At 40.8% G+C, this 17,855-nt stretch overlaps 1 protein-coding gene across 1 annotated transcript in view; it reads left to right on the top strand.

Moving 5' to 3' along the window:
• Positions 1-1,144: 1,144 nt before the first annotated feature.
• Positions 1,145-17,855, top strand: part of LOC118422290 (epithelial cell-transforming sequence 2 oncogene-like) — a 24,298-nt gene continuing 7,587 nt past the window's right edge. Inside the window, exons 1-10 of the mRNA XM_035829808.1 lie at positions 1,145-2,008; positions 5,966-6,068; positions 8,037-8,072; positions 8,709-8,948; positions 9,405-9,542; positions 10,197-10,323; positions 11,012-11,253; positions 11,726-11,865; positions 12,711-12,855; positions 17,482-17,663. Of these exons, the coding sequence (XP_035685701.1) occupies positions 1,839-2,008; positions 5,966-6,068; positions 8,037-8,072; positions 8,709-8,948; positions 9,405-9,542; positions 10,197-10,323; positions 11,012-11,253; positions 11,726-11,865; positions 12,711-12,855; positions 17,482-17,663 (1,523 nt within the window). The 5' untranslated portion in view covers positions 1,145-1,838. The remainder of the gene's footprint in view (positions 2,009-5,965; positions 6,069-8,036; positions 8,073-8,708; positions 8,949-9,404; positions 9,543-10,196; positions 10,324-11,011; positions 11,254-11,725; positions 11,866-12,710; positions 12,856-17,481; positions 17,664-17,855) is intronic.

The following is a 17,855-nucleotide window of genomic DNA, read 5'->3' as shown; positions in this document are numbered from 1 at the left end:
GCGTGTGTGAACAAGATAACTCAAGAACGGCTGGATGGATTAGTTCCATATTTGGCGTGCCAGAGTATGGGAGCCCCGGTAAACTAGACTAGAAATAATGACAGATTTGGGGCCCCTTGCGGCTTCCATAGGTACTGCAGTGGAACTTGCGGTTTTAATATCTCGTGGTAACGATTATCGGGTGGTACCATACGTTTGGCCTCCTTGTGATTAGTTCTGGAATTTCAGGGGTGTTTTGGAAAAGAAATTCTACTCAAGAGGATAACTCAACAAAGGAATGACGGATATTTGGCATGCCAAGTTTGTAGTTGAGAATTGAATAGAAGAGGGGCATCCTGTGAGACTAATGTAATGTGAATACCGTTATATTGATATAATGATTCAAGGCTTTCGTTAAAAAAATAATGCATCGCGATTCCAATCTTTCTCGCAGAACCGACAAACTAGCTGGAAGACTTGCCGTCAGAGATCAGATCTGACCAGATTGAAGGAGCGTCCATTGCCATGGTAACTGGGCTGACCGGGTCCAAACGCGGTATCTAGGGGAGGGTAGAAAATATGCGGCCTCGTTGAAACAACAGTGGAGATTGACCGGTACTATTTTTGGGGTGACATTGTCGAAGTAGTGATCTTAACACTTGTGTACGTTTTGCAGCTTCAGTTTAAGGGCCGTCCCTCAGATTATTGGGGTCACCTGAGTGGCGCTGAATGGCAGCTCGCGACCCATGCGATATAGCACTGCCTTACAGCTCCTCGCTGTGCAAACCCTGAGGGAGTAGTCTGCCCACCCAATACGCGATTTGTCGCGGTTTCTACTGCAGGCTGATTCGTGTCCGTAGTGCCAGTTGTATTGTATGCAACACCGATTTAATGCTCAGAATGGCCTGAGCAGTGGTGGTCATAAAATGCTGATAAAAGCTCCTTGGTTATACAGTGTATATAATATATATGACCCATGGCAAAATAAAACTCAATGTGGTTTAGTGAGGTCACACCTTTAGGAACTTAGCAATGCAATTCTAGCTATGGCACTATCATGTACCAGATATTCATCCTGTCATATAATTAAGCCTGAGGATCATCAAAGGACGTGGGGGGGGGGCTCTTCTCGCTGAGATTCTCGGCTGCTTGCAGCTCACATACGCCAAAAAGTCAAGGACACTTTGGACTTTTCCGAGTGCTGTACCTTCTTTTCTTCCATACTCAGTGTCTCTTTTACCAAGAGAAGTCCTAATGTGGCTCCTATCTACGCAGAATTTGGAGAAAACATTTCGCCGTCCGAGATTTGCGGAAGTGACCTTCGGTGACCCGTTGTCCCAGCAGGTGCATGCTGGGATGTAAATAGAACGATTCAAGTTTTTCGTCGAAAAATAATACATCGGGATTCCTCTCTATTTCATACCCAGCTAACTAACTCCAAAGTTGCAGTTTTCAATCTGAAAAGCTCGTCAAGAACGGATCTGACGAGACTGTGCTGTAGAGCGTCCATTGCCATGGTAACGGGGCGGTTCAGACGCGGTATCTAGGGGAGGGGAACGAACATGGCGGCCCATTGAAACAACAGTGAAGATTGACAGGTGCTATATTAGGGGTGATAATCACTCCCGACGGCTTTTGTTTGTCGAATTATTGTGGTCCAAAACACTTGTGTACATGTTCAACCTCCGGATAGAATTGAACGACTTCGGAAAGAGAGAGACGGCTGCTGTTTCGAGCTCTTTCCGGCGCTCAAGGAGTCTTAAGAAATAAAGACTCGAAAAGTGAAAGTTTTGGCGGATCTTATATCTTCAAGTCGCCTGTGGCATTTTCTCAACTTCGCGACCACCTAGTCTGCAGACATGAGCAGCCACTGGCGGAGGAGTATGGGGGCCCGGACCCCGAGTCCTCCCGGCAAGAAGATGGCCAAAGTCACCCCAACCCGGCGGCCCAGCAGCGCCATGAGCTGGAGCGGACGGCCTTCCAGTCCGCTGAGGAAAAGTCCCACGCCTCGCGATCATGTCGGCTACAAGTAAGATATCTTTGTTGTTCTCATAGTTGAAGCCATTTACACCACCCCCAAATATATGTAACTTTTAATACACTCCATAAAGTTTGGAAGGAACGTGGCTACGTGACGTATGCTACCTGAACGTACCGTACAGGTGTACACAGTGCAAAAAGAAAGGTGTTAATTAGTTGACACTTCCTTTCAAGTCCTTAACATGTGATATCTTTTGACTGTATCAAGGTTCTTCAGACGTTGACGAGTTTTAACAATTTCTACCATTTATTCAATGTTGCTACTCCACAGGACAACCAAATACAGGCCTGGGTAGGTCGTTTGATATATCTAAATTGGTTAATCAGTTTGTCTTACTGGCTACTGGCTAGAGGAGCTAATCTAATTTAGCCTATATTTACACACATTAGATACATAGCTCACAGAGACGTAATGCTCCAGCACCCTTTCTTTGATATACGCATTGTCTTAATGTCTTTTCCAATCTCAGCATACAGATTATATGATGAATGTTGCACAGGGAAGCATTATAATGCATTGGTATTTCACCCTCGTTTGAATAATTCATACCTACATGTATATCTGTCATGATCACAACCACTCTGTTCTGTCATGTGCACAAAGGTGCAGTGAAAATTGTCTCTGGAGGAAAGTAGCAGCAACATGATTCATTTCATATGGGTCAGTGTAAATTTGTAAAGGCACTGGGGCTTTGAAAAGTCTCAAAATTTGCAATGTAAGTCTTACTGTTACATATTTGTACAGTTAAGTCAGTTATATATGCCAGTCAGGAAGCATGTTTTCCTATATGTTATGAATCTATCCCTAAGTTATAATCTTGATACTTGTTTTAGATTATGATATAACACTAAGTTCATTGAGATTTTTCAAGTCAAATCTCCAGTCTCTTTCTAAATCTATAGGACTCACTGTTACCATGCCACCTGTATGCAGTAGGGTACAGGTGCAACCAGTTAACCAGGATTTTAAAAGGTCATACTTTACATAACTATACACCTAATTATACACCTGTCAGCATCAAAAGATTCCAGGTGCTAATTCTGATTGTAAGCAAGTTTAATGTATCAATACAAGAGTAAAACACACATGTCAGGACTATAAGATACAAGTATAGGCATGACTATTCAAAGCAGAAGGATGGGATTGGTCATTTGAATACTGAACGGCCGGTCCCGTTCGAGGTAACATGTACGTGTGATCGCTGTTGTTGTTTATATCCAGGGTGTTCGATGGCTGGTGCCTACCAGGACATCAGTAGATAGGATTAAAAATCAATATTTAAATTAGCAGATCAAATTACTGGTTAATATGTGAATCAATATTTTGCCTACCACCTGTTTTTGCCTACCACTGCATCACTGTGACATCATCACGATCGCTCGTATTGAGTACTATGAGATCTAGGCCTGTTATGTTCTACTTTTTCACACAAGCTAGAGTATTATTGAAAGAGAAAAATTAGAGCAAGTCAAATTGACAAGAATGGTACAATTCAGGTGTTTTTGTGCAATAAAAAATTGAGACACATTTTTACTTGATACAATGTATCTAATTTAGCAAATCGTTTCAAATATGATTGAAAAAAATATACACCCCATGCAATTTCATACTTTTTAAATGTACAAATGAAGTGAAGAGGTAATTAATAACTTGTGTTTTGGGATAGCTAAAATTTCACAATACCGGTAGGTAGGAAAATCACATTGGACAGATCTTATCATAAGGAAACCTTTGACCTAACTTCTTCTGATATCAAGGGTGCTACAGCAAATATTTCCCCTTACAATGTAGAAGTATTTCTTATTCAAACAACTTAAGCACATTAATTACTTAGCAACCAGAGACCTTTCAGATGTGTACTGACCGATTCTGCATGGATGTCATGTTTGCCCAAGTCGTTGACCCATGTGAGCGTTACTGGTTGCCATAGTGATGAATCCACTTTGCCATGGATTGACTTAACCAATTTTCTGGTGTGGGAAAACCGTTACTTGAGGTGTTTTGTATTTGCACACACAGAAAATGTCATGCTGATTTTGTTGCAAATCAATTCCTTCAGGACTTTAAGTAGCATGAAATAGTAATTACCTCTCTGATAAGATACAGCCCTAAGCTATAGAATTAATTGACTCTAATTGGCCTTCTTGTTTCAAAAACTAAGCAGATAAAAAGATTTTTAGCAAGTGGAAGGAGAAAGAAGGTTCAATTGGTACAGGCCTTGTAGTCTAATTCCAACATACAACAGTGCAGATCTTTGCTTTGACTAAAATTGTTTTACCAATTTCTATAAATCTCCAAAAGTAAACATGTTCTAAGATTTGTCTTATAGAATTCAATTTACATAGACTTAAAGGTGTGACTTGGAGCTATAATTGCTTATTTCCTTTTGTTGACAATAGACTACAGGAAGGAGTCAAGACAAAGTCTGGGTATGTCAGTCTCAATCCTAAAGGTGGAGGATTTGATAAGGCATGTGGGCAATTGTAACATGAATGCTACCTAATACAAGGGAACGGTACTGCTAAACAATAACAAAAACATGACAATGGTGAAGGAATACAATAATACCTGAACCTGATTGTCTGTGAAGACATGGGAATGGACGATACTCAAAGCAAAGTCCATTTGCTACAAAAAAGACAAAGGAATCTGTTTGATGGAGTATTCTACTCCGACTATTTTCATGTAAACAAGGCTAATTGCCTCCAAGGCTGTATGTTTGACTAAAGTAACTTGGAAGAAATTACAGTATAAAGTCTACTCTACCACATCATTGTTACTTAAATTATTGGAACGGTAAGCCTGCCGATAAAATATGTTCATTTTCCAATCAGTCCAAAATCTGGTCCACTGTTTTTTCAGGTCCATCTTTAAAATCCAGCCCCCACCCCTAGTTTCTTGTGTTAGTTAAAGAGACATTTTACATTGGAAGTTAACATGCATTGGCATAATACCGGTAGTAAGACTTATACCGGTAGATTAAAAATACTGGAACTTAAAGAGATCTACACATGCAACAATAGTTATTTCTGAGCTGTGCACACTTCAGACATCTAGGTGTCCAATACACCATTTACAAAGCATCAATAACAATGCATTCGAAGACAACAAGGCCAAAAGTTTTCAGTATACTTTTTTTTTAATTTCGGGGTAGGCAGCTCGTCGTGGGACGAACACACTGTCACATTCATTGCCAAATTTATATAGATCATAATTACACATGCTCACGGCACAAGACAAACATGATTCAACAACAATCTTGAATTTCTGTTGGTGACCTACAACTCATGTAAAAGTGTGAAGAACCGTTGCATAATAGCCCGGATCTACGACTGAATGGGCAAAATTGAACGTACGCAGCCATTTTCCCGCCATTTTTATATCTACGCTAGCAGTGAAGTGTTACGTCATAGCGGTTGTGACGGAAAGAAGTTAGATGAAAATTCTTGACAGTATACGTCCGTTTTCTCATGACATTTTGTATGCTCATGCAGGTTTATGTTTTATGCATTTACTGACAGAAAAGGAAGGAACATCAGAGGATGTATAAATGTACATAGCGGCAGTTAATTGTGCCGTGTTTCTTCCTACCGGTATTTTGTACCCCCTCCCAACCACGCGCCCGTTCGCCGTGTAATTCCGCGGCGTGTTACAATTACAATATTACGCTTTTAGCAGGACAAGAGTGGCAGAAAAGTTACACAGAAGAAGTGGCAAGGGTAACCTATAACAGCAACATGTAACTGGAGAAAATGATGCGTTGACAATTTGTCAAATCAGTATGGCTAGAGAAATCGTCGTAAACGTACCGGTATTATGATAATAGATGTTACCAGTGTTACATGATATTGTATAGTACTTAGCAAAAAGGGTGATTGAGGGACCTTTTCCTTGAGTCTGTTTTTAAAAATGATAATTTTGCGTCATTTCCATTTCTGTCCCCAGACCCAAGTCAGTGATCCTGCACCCCGAGGCGTACACCACAGACAGGATGATGACACTGAAGAGTGCCTACACACCCATCGTGCACAGACCGTCCAATCATACGGTCTGTCTCATTCCAACTTCACACTGTCACCAAGGAGGCTAATGTCTTACACGCATTAGTTGGTTGAATAGATAGACTGTTAACTAGTTAGCTAATTAATTGTTTTGTTGGTTGGTAAGCAAAATAACAGACAACTTAGCTTATGAATATGCCTAACCCTTACCTTGGGCATATAGGAAAAAAGTTGTATTTCTGGCTACCCCACTGACCCTGGCAAAAACCTACCTAAGCTACCTACATACCGCCTTTTTTTTACTGTTGGCAAGGGACATAAAATTTTTGATCAGTATATGAATGATGAAAATGATGTAGAATCATCTTGCAATTGAAAATTGTGCTTGTACAATGGGTTTCTCTATGATTAAGATATGATGAAAATACCAGTGTCCTGAATGTATTACAGTTTCACATCGTTAAGCAGCATATTTTTGGGATCACTTCTAAAAAAAGAAAAAAAAGAGAAATTTCTACTTACCGACTTTAATCGTTCTCAGTGCAGTAATCAAAAACACAACACTGATTTTCCTAGGTCTTAGCCAAAAACTTGCATATGATTAAAAAGATTGTCCTTTCCTTAGTGAATAAATACAATGAATTTATTTTAGTGAACAAGACTAAGCTTGAATCTCCTTCAGATCAGAAGGGTAATCATGTTCACCCTATGTTGCCTGTGTCACTATTGCATTGTTTGTACAAGGTCTATGATTAATGAGTTATGTGTACAGAATAAATAGACTCAAATGATAGCCTTTGTACTCTCTGTCCAATCATTGTCACAAAAGCAAATGCAACAATGCTATTTCTTGACTGCTGCACTGTAAAATGTTTAACATCCATTGGCATAATACCGGTCGGTTTACTGCAATTTCTCAAGCAATGCTAATTTGGCAAATGATCAACGCATCATTTTCTCCAGTTACATGTTGCTGTTACAGCTTACCTTTGCCACTTCTTCTGTGTAAATTATTTTGTGTCTCTGGTCCTGCTAAAAACATAATATCGTAATTGGAACACACCGCGGAATTTCACGGAGAACGGGCGCGTGGTTGGAAGGGGGTGCACTATACCGGTCGAACGAAACACGGCACAATTAACTGCCGCTATGTACCTTTATACATCCTCTGTTGTTCCTTCCTTTCCTGTTAGTAGTTGCACAAAACAAAAACCTGCATGAGCATACAAAAAGTCATGAGAAAATGGGCGTATACTGACAAGAATTTTCATTTAATTTTGGTCCGTCACAACCGCTATGACGTAGAACTTTACTGCTGGCCGTAGCATTAAAAATGGCGGGAAAATGGCGGCGTACGTTCAATTTGACCCATTCAGCCGTAGATCCGGGCTATTATGCAACGGTTCCTCACACTTTTACACGAGTTGTAGGTCACCAAAAGAAATTCAAGATTGCTGTTGAATCATGCTTGTCTTGTGCCGTGAGCACATGTGATTATTATCTACAAATCTGGCGATGAACGTGACAGTGTGTTTGTCCCACGACGAGCTCGCCTGCCCCGAAAATGACCTGAAAACTTTTGGCCTTGTTGTCTTCGAATGCATTGTTATCGATGCTTTGTAAATTATGTATTGGACACCTAGATGTCTGAAGTGTGCATACCTCAGAAATAACTATTGTTGCATGTGTAGATTATTTATAAGACTCTTTAAGTTCCACTATTTTTAATCGACCGGTATAAGGCTTATGACCGGTATCATGCCAATGCATGTTACTGCTGCACTGTAAAACAATTATCAGTCAGCTTGCAAATGTTCACAATTCAGCTGGATATCCTAATAGTACATGTAACGTTACATGAATCACCATGTAGAAATGAAAGTGTTTTCAAAGCCTTCTCAAGAATGCTTTGAGAACCTGGATATCTGTAGTATGATATCTAAAACTTTAATAATGTTGATGTTAAACATGTGGAATATGAATTTGACCTCTTGAAAACATTTCTACCTTTGCAGATATTCAAAGAGAGAAAAGACCTCATTTGCAACTGGGTAAGGCATGCTTGTTACTTCTTTCATTTTACAAAAGCTATTCTTATTCCCGGTATTCTACAAAATGCCCTTTTAATGCTAGTTAATGAATAGGCCAAGCTTTGAAGAATTCCTGAATAGTAACAAATTTCTCTTACCTGAGGGCAACTTGCAATTAGAGATGAAGAGATGGTGGCACTTTTTTCATCAACCTGTCCTTGGTGCTGAAGAAGTTATTACCATAACCTCAAGTTGTATTAGACAACAAAAAGGCCTAATTTACCACATCATGAATTGTTCTTGTAGCGTATCATACAACATGTGCTTGTTCTTTTCTAACAGTTTTAAAAACAAAATGCGCATATCCTATTGATTTGAGGTAACGACACCATGCTCAAAGAAATCACAATCATATATCCCAGCTTTCAGCTACATTCCAAGACAATAACTTTGTTCCTGTCCTTGGTGCTGAAGAATCCATTATTTCTAAATGATGGAAAAACTGTTACAGCATACATATATGTCAAGCTAAGCTAAGCTAAAGTTGCCCATACATCAAAACAAGGGGGTCAACCTCCTTGATTAGAAGATGCATCGGGCCTGGCGTCCATCTCTGCTTCGAAGACTTACCTTATTTCATTACTGCTGTTCCTGTAGTTCGACGTGTGGACAGATGCCCAGCGGAAGAAGTTCCTCGCCACCATCCTGCTGAAATGCACGCGCTCCCAGCTTCTCTTCATCCGAGACTGGTTCGTGCAGGAGGTTCCCGTGGAGAGAATGGACTTCACCACCGTCCTGCCGCGATTCCTCTCCATGTATATCTTCTCGTTTCTGGACCCTCGCAGCATGTGTCGAGCTGCAGGCGTGTCCTGGCACTGGAAGTTTCTTACAGAACAGGTACTGTTCATTTTTACTCTACCAAGAAGGTCATGTTTTTGGTAATGTTTGTACATGTACATGTAGTTTGAACAGCATACTGTAAATACATTTAGGTTCGCGGGGATTTAATTTTGCGATAGCAGGAAAAAAGGACGTGAAGCGGCCACCGCAAAAACCGCAAATATTAAACCACCGCAAAAGTTTCTGCGTTTACAGTAACTCAAGAAACTATGGATGAATTGCCATGAATTTGGTGTGTGATTAGGCTTTGTCCTGTCAAAGAAACTGTTTGATTTTGGACCCAATGTGGAGTCAAATGTGTTGTCTTGTGCCATGCTTCTTTAGATTCCTCATGGATTTCCAAGTGTGTACACACACGTCAATGTTATATTCATTCTTGTTCCCAGAACTCCTTGTGTATCCCCAAGTGGGTGCACCCATGTAACTGTTTGTTCTATTCACTCTCATTCCCAGGACCCCCTGTGGATCCCCAAGTGTGTAAAGTACGGCTGGTTCCTGCCTTACACCCCCAGTGAAAGGGAGTATGGCTGTTGGAAGTACCACTACATCGCCTGTACCAAAACACTGGACACTGTGGTCAAGAATAAACCTGTGAGTACAGCTTGATAAAAGTTTTCAGGGATGTTAAGGCAAAATTGTTTCCTCTTTTACATACATGGGTTGGCAGCATAATTTTGACTATGGAAAACAAATGAAATTGTATTGCAGTCAAACCTGTATTATTTGCCACCTTTGCATATTGACCATCTGGCCATTTTTGGTAGATTTGACTTTGGCAAGGTCAGTTGAATTTTGAGACAATGGAGACAATGACTTGGTGAGAAAGATTAATGGGTATTGAATTGATGTGTAGCTTATTGCTCCTGGTCAATTGATCATCATTTTCTTTATACTGGCTGCTATAGACAGGTTTCACTGTACCTGAAAGTCAGACATCAGAATCAAAAGACATACATATAAGTGTCACCAAACAAGATCACATCTTAACAAGCAGCCAATCACAGAGCAGATGTGTCCAATACACAATTTGATTGGTGGAAACAAATTCAAAAATTGCCTTTGATTGTTTCACCTCACCTACTATAATCGGTAGATGATAACTGTTAGTATGGCAAATAGTAGTTACAATTTATTGTATTTTATGGAAGAGGACTCCAGGAAGAGCAGTGGTTGTAGGTCAACACTAATGGAGATTCCTTAATAAACAAACAAACAAACAAACTAAAGCATATCCGTTGTTTACAGTCGGACAACTACAACAGTTTTGGGTTCGGTGTGTCAGAAGATGCCAGGGAGAAAGAGATACAGAAGGACAACGAGAAGGCAAAAAGGAGAAAAACAAGGAAATATCTGCCATCAGGAGGGCACTTCAGTGAGTAGAGCTTCTGAATGTTGTTGTGGCTTGCATCAGCATGTTACTTTTGTTAGATGGTGATTTTCACTTTGCTACTTGTCTTGTCTTTTACAGAAAAAAATAGCCTGATTTCATTTTTTTATGCTTCCCAGTCATTACCTTCTTGCTTGGAAGGGAAATAGAAGAAATTTTTGATAGAAGAAATAGAAGAAATATATTCTTAACAGTTTAAGAATAGTTCAGCAAATCTCTTGATACACACTATTTCTTCAATCTACTGAATGCTTTGATATGTATGATATATTGGCAATAAATGCAATCTATATGTAGTATGGTATCGAAATTTTGAAACTCTCCTGCTTTCTACATTCCACTAACTCCATTGTTGGTGCTCCATGCTCACATTGTTGAGAGTTGTCTCACCTCATCAGGTAATATTCTGTCATCATCTGTTCTTTATTCCTTAGATTTCTGTATGTCTCTTTATCACCGTATATCACAGACATCTCTGTCCAATAGAGTGTACTAAGTTGATACAAAACTTTTGTTAACATCATGTTAAAAGTGTTTTTCAAAGCGCTTGTAATTTTGCAATCCTTTTATCCATTGAGAATGTAGGTTAAGATCTATTTTGGTTGTAGATTACATACATAATCTTGATAAGATATATGTGTAGTAACAGCATCTTTTTTTCTTTGTTTTTCAGAGGAAAAAGTTACCATTCGTCCCCCCTGGGCCCCCACCGACCCCAAACCTAGGGAGTATGAGGAAGCCTATAAGGCCTTCCTGGCAGAGTATAACCCCAATGACCCCGACAGGGCGACCAAAGCGACACTCTACACAGATAAGTTTGGGATCCCACGCCATAGTAGGTCCAAGACGGCACCGTCCAAGTTTGAATATGGTTTACAGTCATCATGGAGGAAACAGAGGCACAGAGCTGTTACTGTAAGTTTTACTAGTACACACATAGTATTGGGTATTTTTAAACACTGACCTATAAGAATACGTTATCGCATAATCTACTATAGATGCAGTACTGTGAAAACTTGTGACATTCCTGACCCTTTTCCTCTTCTTTCCATGCATTTTCTCTGCTCCAAGTTGGAAGGTAGGCCTGATTGCACTTGACGTAGATAGGAAGAAGACCTTATCTGACTTCCAGTCTATATTCTTAGCTCTTAAATACATTTTGCTGTATAGGAACAGGGCTCAAAATACCACCTGCATATGCAGGTTAGCACACTCAGGTAAAATTGGAGCTGTGCAGGTATTTCTGGTGTCTACCTGCACCTTACCTGCACTGGTCCATGTACTGGGTATTTTGAGCCCTGAGGAAGGTATACACAAATATGTACTAAATGATGTTTGCTTGGTGATCAATAACGTTACATTTTCCATAATGTTGCTAAAATTTCAGTCCGGAGAGGAGCTTGACCTTAGAAGAGAGTCCCAGGCCATGACCTTGACTGAGAGCGTACATATGGAGAACTACAATGATACAGGGGGTTCTATAGAACAGGACTGGGAACCACCCAGCACCAAGGAGATGCACAAGAGGTGAATACATGATCGTCATGGCAATACACTGCCACTGACTACTCACTGTGCCCGTGTGTATGCGTAATTCTTTCCCTGAATAAGGGGGGGGGACACAAAGGAAAGTGTACATTATAAGCATTCAACAAGTGTAGAATGTGTTTTTGTAGTCATCATTCTAACAGTTGTGAATGGATGAAAACATCTTCAGCACACCCAGTATATCAGCACCAAGGACAGATACCATTGTTAGATGCTTAGACCAGCTCTTAACTACCTATATCGGTTATTTTTTTAAACCCTGGATATTTAGAGATATCAAGTCGATGGATGGTGGTTTCAAATTGCAATGTTTTAAAAAAACTCACTCACTCACTCACTGATTCAGTTTAAACCTTTGTCAGTCGACTTGTTATGCGTATGTTTTTGATACCCTGTTATTAAAAACAATCATTACCCCGCGGATAAAGGTAAACTACCCCCCTCTGTAATTTTTTAAGACAGCCTTCTTCATGTACCCTGATCCATATATAAGGGTAGTATGGGTGAGGAGTTAGAAGTTAGCAGCTAAGGGTATACCACTGTGACACTGATACTACAAAAAGCAGTTACTCAAGCAACTGGATGTGAATTTGGAAACGGTCAGACATTTCAGCTAGCATCCACTAGTTTTTATCAGTGGCACTGATGTAACTGTAAATGACACTGGTGTCATTGTGACACTGTGGATGCTAGTTGAAATGTCTGATCACTTCCAAAATCATATCCAGTTGCTTGAGTAACTGCTTTTTGCCGTATCTTATTACCTGGATGTCTAACCTTCATTGACGCACACTGATACAATCTTTTGCACTTGGCTTTTCCAGCCTGTTCAGAAAGGACCTGTCTGGAGGAGGGCCATACCCAGCGGTGTACAAGGGTGGGACAGACCTGGTCCCCCTGGGTAAGAACTACCCCGGCCACGCTAACCCACGGGTCGTCTTCATCTCATCCCGGATCCCAGCTGCAGAGGTGGGTGCTTGTAACGATACCGTTAGGGGTGTGTGCTTTTATATTCGTTTGTACAGACCCTTGTAGTGCCTAGTGGCACATAGGACAGCAAGGTTACTTTGGCTTTAAGTTGACTTGACTTAATCCTCTTTGCCCCTTTGGGAGCACAGGGCTTCAGTAAGTCATCTCCACCTCCTTTGGTCACCAGCAGTCTTCTTCGCCTCGTAATATGAGGTGTTTGTGCGCTCTAGGTCCTTCTTCACCCCTCTCCTCCATGACAGCCTGGGTCTTTCCCTTCTTCTCTTGCCCTGAGGGTTCCAGTCTAACACTTCCCTCGTGATGGCAGATGGTGGTTTTCTCAAGGTGTGCCCAATCCACCTCCACTTTCTATGCCTGATTGTAACTTGCAGGGTACATCTTTAGAGGGAGGGGGTTGCTAACCCTTTTCCTATAGACACAGGACCCTCATTTTACATCCCTTCCAAAAGACAGTTGTAGACCCAACCAAGATGCCAAAATAGGATGGAAATTAGGGTCCCCCAGTTGCCAAATAATTGAAGCTTAACTATGTGACTGCTACAGCATGCCCAAATCATTTATTAATACTAAAAGAAGACCTTATCATATCAAAGGCACCATTACGCTAAGCTAATTTTATCCCAGAATGTAAAAAAAGGTGTTGTAAAGGTGCTTGAACTAGCAGACTGATGGCCACCCCTGTGTAAGGGACCCCTGCAGCAATATAATCATATACTGGATTCTGCTTACTACTGACACTCTGTGTCTATACATATGGCGTCCTTCGGTCTATATTGACCATGGTAATATCCTAATTGACATCAGCCCTACAGCTTCCACTATCTGTCAACTGTCCTATATGAGAATGTCAGTCTCTGCCACATAGGACACATCTGTAAGCTGACTCAGGTGTGTTACAAAGTTCTTTTCTCAGGATCTGCAACTACTACACTAAAAAAGATCGACGATTCAGAGGGTTCAACAATTTTTAAGTGCTTTATTTTTGTTCATATCCAAAGTGCACAAGAATAAAACATTTGCCACATGATATAACGTTACCCATGGATACATTGTTCATGCTGTATCCACTGACTATGTTCTCAAACGTACACAAATAGTTAGATATAGTAAATGAAAAGATACAGATTCCGCAGCACTAACAACTCAGTGCTTCATGTTTTTTATACATAATAATAATCAGAACATCTTTTAAATTTACAGATACATCATACAGACAATAATGTCATGACATTTCCTTGGCGAGAAAATCAGTTACATCAGACAGACAATACTGTTGTATACTAGTACTTGACATGTCCTTGCAACAGAAGTCCAAATTCTGTTCTACAAATATTTACAGTGCTTCATCTTTTCATGCAAAGGACAAAATATTATCATAATGACTTTTAAAATTCTTATATAAAAGGCAAAATTTCTGCACTCAAGCTGGCATTTCCTTGTGACAACATAAAAGATCCCATGATCAAGGTTTGAACATTGATTGGAATGCTCTACCCAACAAAGTGAAAACGTCTTTTTAGACATGCAAGCAAAAACATTTTCACAATATATTAGTGTACAGTCATAAAATGGGTGCATTACAAAAAGATCTGAGCAGTATACTGAGATTGTTCCTGTGCATGTACAGCGCTCATCAGTTTACAGCATCACTTCTGCATTATTTTCAAACAGTTCCATATAAACATATTACTGTAATGTGTTTAAGCTTGCTGGGATTTAATTTTGTGGTAGCAGGAAAATGGAGTGTACTCGGTGGTTGGCTTTGCATTTGTTTTAGCACCATATACTATAGACATGTAATGAAATGAGAAAATATTCATAATGGTAGTTTTGACTTTGCGGTAAAGCTGTGAAGAGAAACCACCATGAACAATTCTGCATTTACAGTTACTGTAACTCTTTATCAATTTATCAAATTGTCATGCTACCCCTAATTCTCTTAGCTGTTACCCTTCTTTTCATTCATAGAACTTATGAAATTATAGTAGAAATTATTGTGCTTGCTAGTGTTGTCCATGAAATTGGTACATCAGAGTCTGTGTTGTTTCTGTCCTTTGTTCTCCTATGTAGCAGTTCGTTATCAGTGTTCAGTCAGGACATTTATACCATGGTAATGTATTCAATGGCCAGGTTGACAGGAGTATTGCTGTGTCCTGCCGGTGTGTTTTGCACAGCTACCTGCATGTTTGGGGTATTTGCTGGCACACCTTGTACACCCTGTGGATTGTCCCGGTTGCCCCGTATCATGGTGACAAGTGCAGTTGGTACCCGATAGATAGCTGTCAGGTCTTGCCAGATTGCCTGCCTCAAGGCTTTTGTGCGGACAAGACTTACAATTGGGTTGATTGCTGAGTTCAGTGTTATTAGCACAACCATCCCACGTGCTCCAGTTGGAAGCAGGCAGTTGCCATCGTGGCATAATGGGGTGAGCACTAGAGGCAAAAGCCAGGCCATAAATGCAAACCCCACATAGGTCAGAACTGTCTTTATCTTGTTTAGACTTTTCTGGTATTTTCTCTCTGCCACATTTTGTGCCATATGGTGAGGCTGATTCTGCCCTACCCTGTTTTGTGTGGAACTATTGCCTTGACTTGGCTGGGCCCCTGCCAGCTGCCCAAGCCTGTTCTTTTGGCGTTGTTTTAGAGCAATGAATGCACTTACAGTTGTAAACAATGAAGTGGTAGCCAGGAGTACGATTGTTGCACCTACGAGACCAAAGTAGGCAGTGTGGTAAAAGGTAGGACAGTTTTGTGTGGGCATATCCAGACAGTTCCAACCCATAATGGGTGCAAGGCTAAGCAAGGATAGAAGCCATGAAGAGACAATAGCTACACCTGCATTACGGTTGGCAGTGTCAGCATGGTTGTGGAAGTATGTGGGATGCCTTACAGCAACATAGGCGTTCCCAGATTGGAGGGCTAGAGCTGAGGCAGACAGAACCTGACTACTTATTGCTACAGTTGCAAGGATCATTCTGCTGTACAGACTTGTCACTCCCATCTGATCTACTGTAGGATAGCATAGAAGTGCAATACCTGCTAAAATGTCTGCCAAGGAGAGATTTGCCATGTAGAAGTAGAAAGATGTGTGGAGTTGTCGTTTTCTGATGATTCCCCAGAGCACAGCAGCATTCGTGATGATGATGAAACCTGATGTCAGCCCATAGATGACAGCGGTCCCAGTTTCAAACTCTTTAAAGTACATGGAGCAGGCTTTTTCAGCCTGGCTGTAGGGTACATTTGTGTTCAGCAAGTACCACAAGAGACAGGGGACCGGCCCATCAAACTCGTGAACTGATGTCTCGTTAGAGTCCAGCGGAAGTACAGAACTGTTGTTGAACATGGTGGAGCTGATTCTGGTCTACTGCAGCCGTAGGGACAGACTTCAGCAGGGTGTGAGATGGTGGAGCGGTGGACGTCTGTGGTGACCAGAAGAAGGCAGGAGGCAGAATGTTGTCGTACCTGGTTAAGAAGGCTGTCAGTTCTGTGGGGTCTTGATTGAAATTTGATACACATATCGTGTCCCTGTGTCTTATATGTCATTTTTGGCAGCAACAGATCAAAAGAAAGGTGGTGATTGGATGCCTGGAGCCTATCTAACAATGTCTTGTTTCCATTGGCAACAGTATGCATAACGTTACCAGGTAATGAAATTTAAAGTAAAGTTTTCCAATTTCTTGCTGCCACAAAGAATGGGGGCTGCCAGCTGAGTTTTTTTTAGGTCCCAGTGTGTCTGGGAGGTTGGCATCGTCAACAGCACAAGAGATAGGTGATGATTGGATGCCTAGAAAGTATCCATGATGAGGTTTTGTTTCCATTAACAACTGTACATGCTCTAGGGGAGTTCTGAAGTAAAAAAAAACTCTATTAGGATCAGGTCAATTGGCAAATTCCGGACTGTCATTTAATCAGATTACATTGCTCATGAGGGAGGAGATGAGGGTGATTGTTGCTTAAGGGGTGATCTTTGTACGGCTTTGAAGAAGAGTACATCCTGTTGCTGGATGCAGTCACCAGAAGGTCTCTACAATTCAGTTTGGATGTTGGATATATTTAAAAAGTGCCAGATAATTAGGTGGAATGCTCAGAGGCATATCCCTTGTAGATTGTTACTGAAGAAAGTTCTTGTGCTGCATCAAAAGTTAATCTATGGAAGAGTGCATGTTCTGTTGCTGGGAGTATGTACCAGGTTCCCTCTATATTGTGTGTGTGTATCTTAAATTTGGGGCAAACTATAGAACAAAGCTTTAACGCTTAAATTGAGTAATATGTTATATTTTTCAGGAGAACAGCATATTTAACAAGACAACTAGACAGTTCAATTTGATCCTACAGTCAAACCTGAGAAAAGAACCATCTGGCCAATGGTGTTTCCATAGATTAAATTTTGCCCGTTTACATAGGCATGAAGAATTCTGTCAATGGTAACCACCTGTCCACATAGACCAGATTTAATTTGTCCCCTGAGTGGTCTTCTTTTTCAACTTTTACAGTCTTTGTATTGTGAAAGATATACAGACTCAGGTCAATGTAAGTATATGATAAGTGAAAAGCAAGTCTCCATGGTACAGTTACCTGTAATGATCTTTCACTTGCCTTCCCCATCCAGGTGTTGGTAGATGCTGTGCTGTTTGGCTGTATCCCCATCGTGTATGAGTTTGAGGGGACGACTCTGGTGTCTCTGTATGAGAGGCTGGAGGAGGCACTGCAGGGGCGGCATGCCAAGAGTATCGGCCTGTTTGTGGATGGGGAGCCAGGAGAGGCAAATCTGGTCAAAGGTAAGATCTTGAGGTTAATATGACAGGCTAAGACTTCTGATTATGATAAAATGCCAGACATGCCATGCAATAGCAAGAGCCCATTTGGAAATGGAGAGGCTTGAGTCTGTTCAAACTTTAAGGTAAAATCTTAAATTTGCTTCGAGAGAAAGAGGCCATATCATTATTTTCTAAGACAACTACTGAGTGACGTTTGATAAATAAT

This window comes from Branchiostoma floridae, chromosome 9, assembly GCF_000003815.2.
Source record: "Branchiostoma floridae strain S238N-H82 chromosome 9, Bfl_VNyyK, whole genome shotgun sequence".
Taxonomy (NCBI): domain Eukaryota; kingdom Metazoa; phylum Chordata; class Leptocardii; order Amphioxiformes; family Branchiostomatidae; genus Branchiostoma; species Branchiostoma floridae.
Note: the sequence above shows the minus strand (reverse complement) of the source record. Positions and strands in the feature narration are given on the sequence as shown.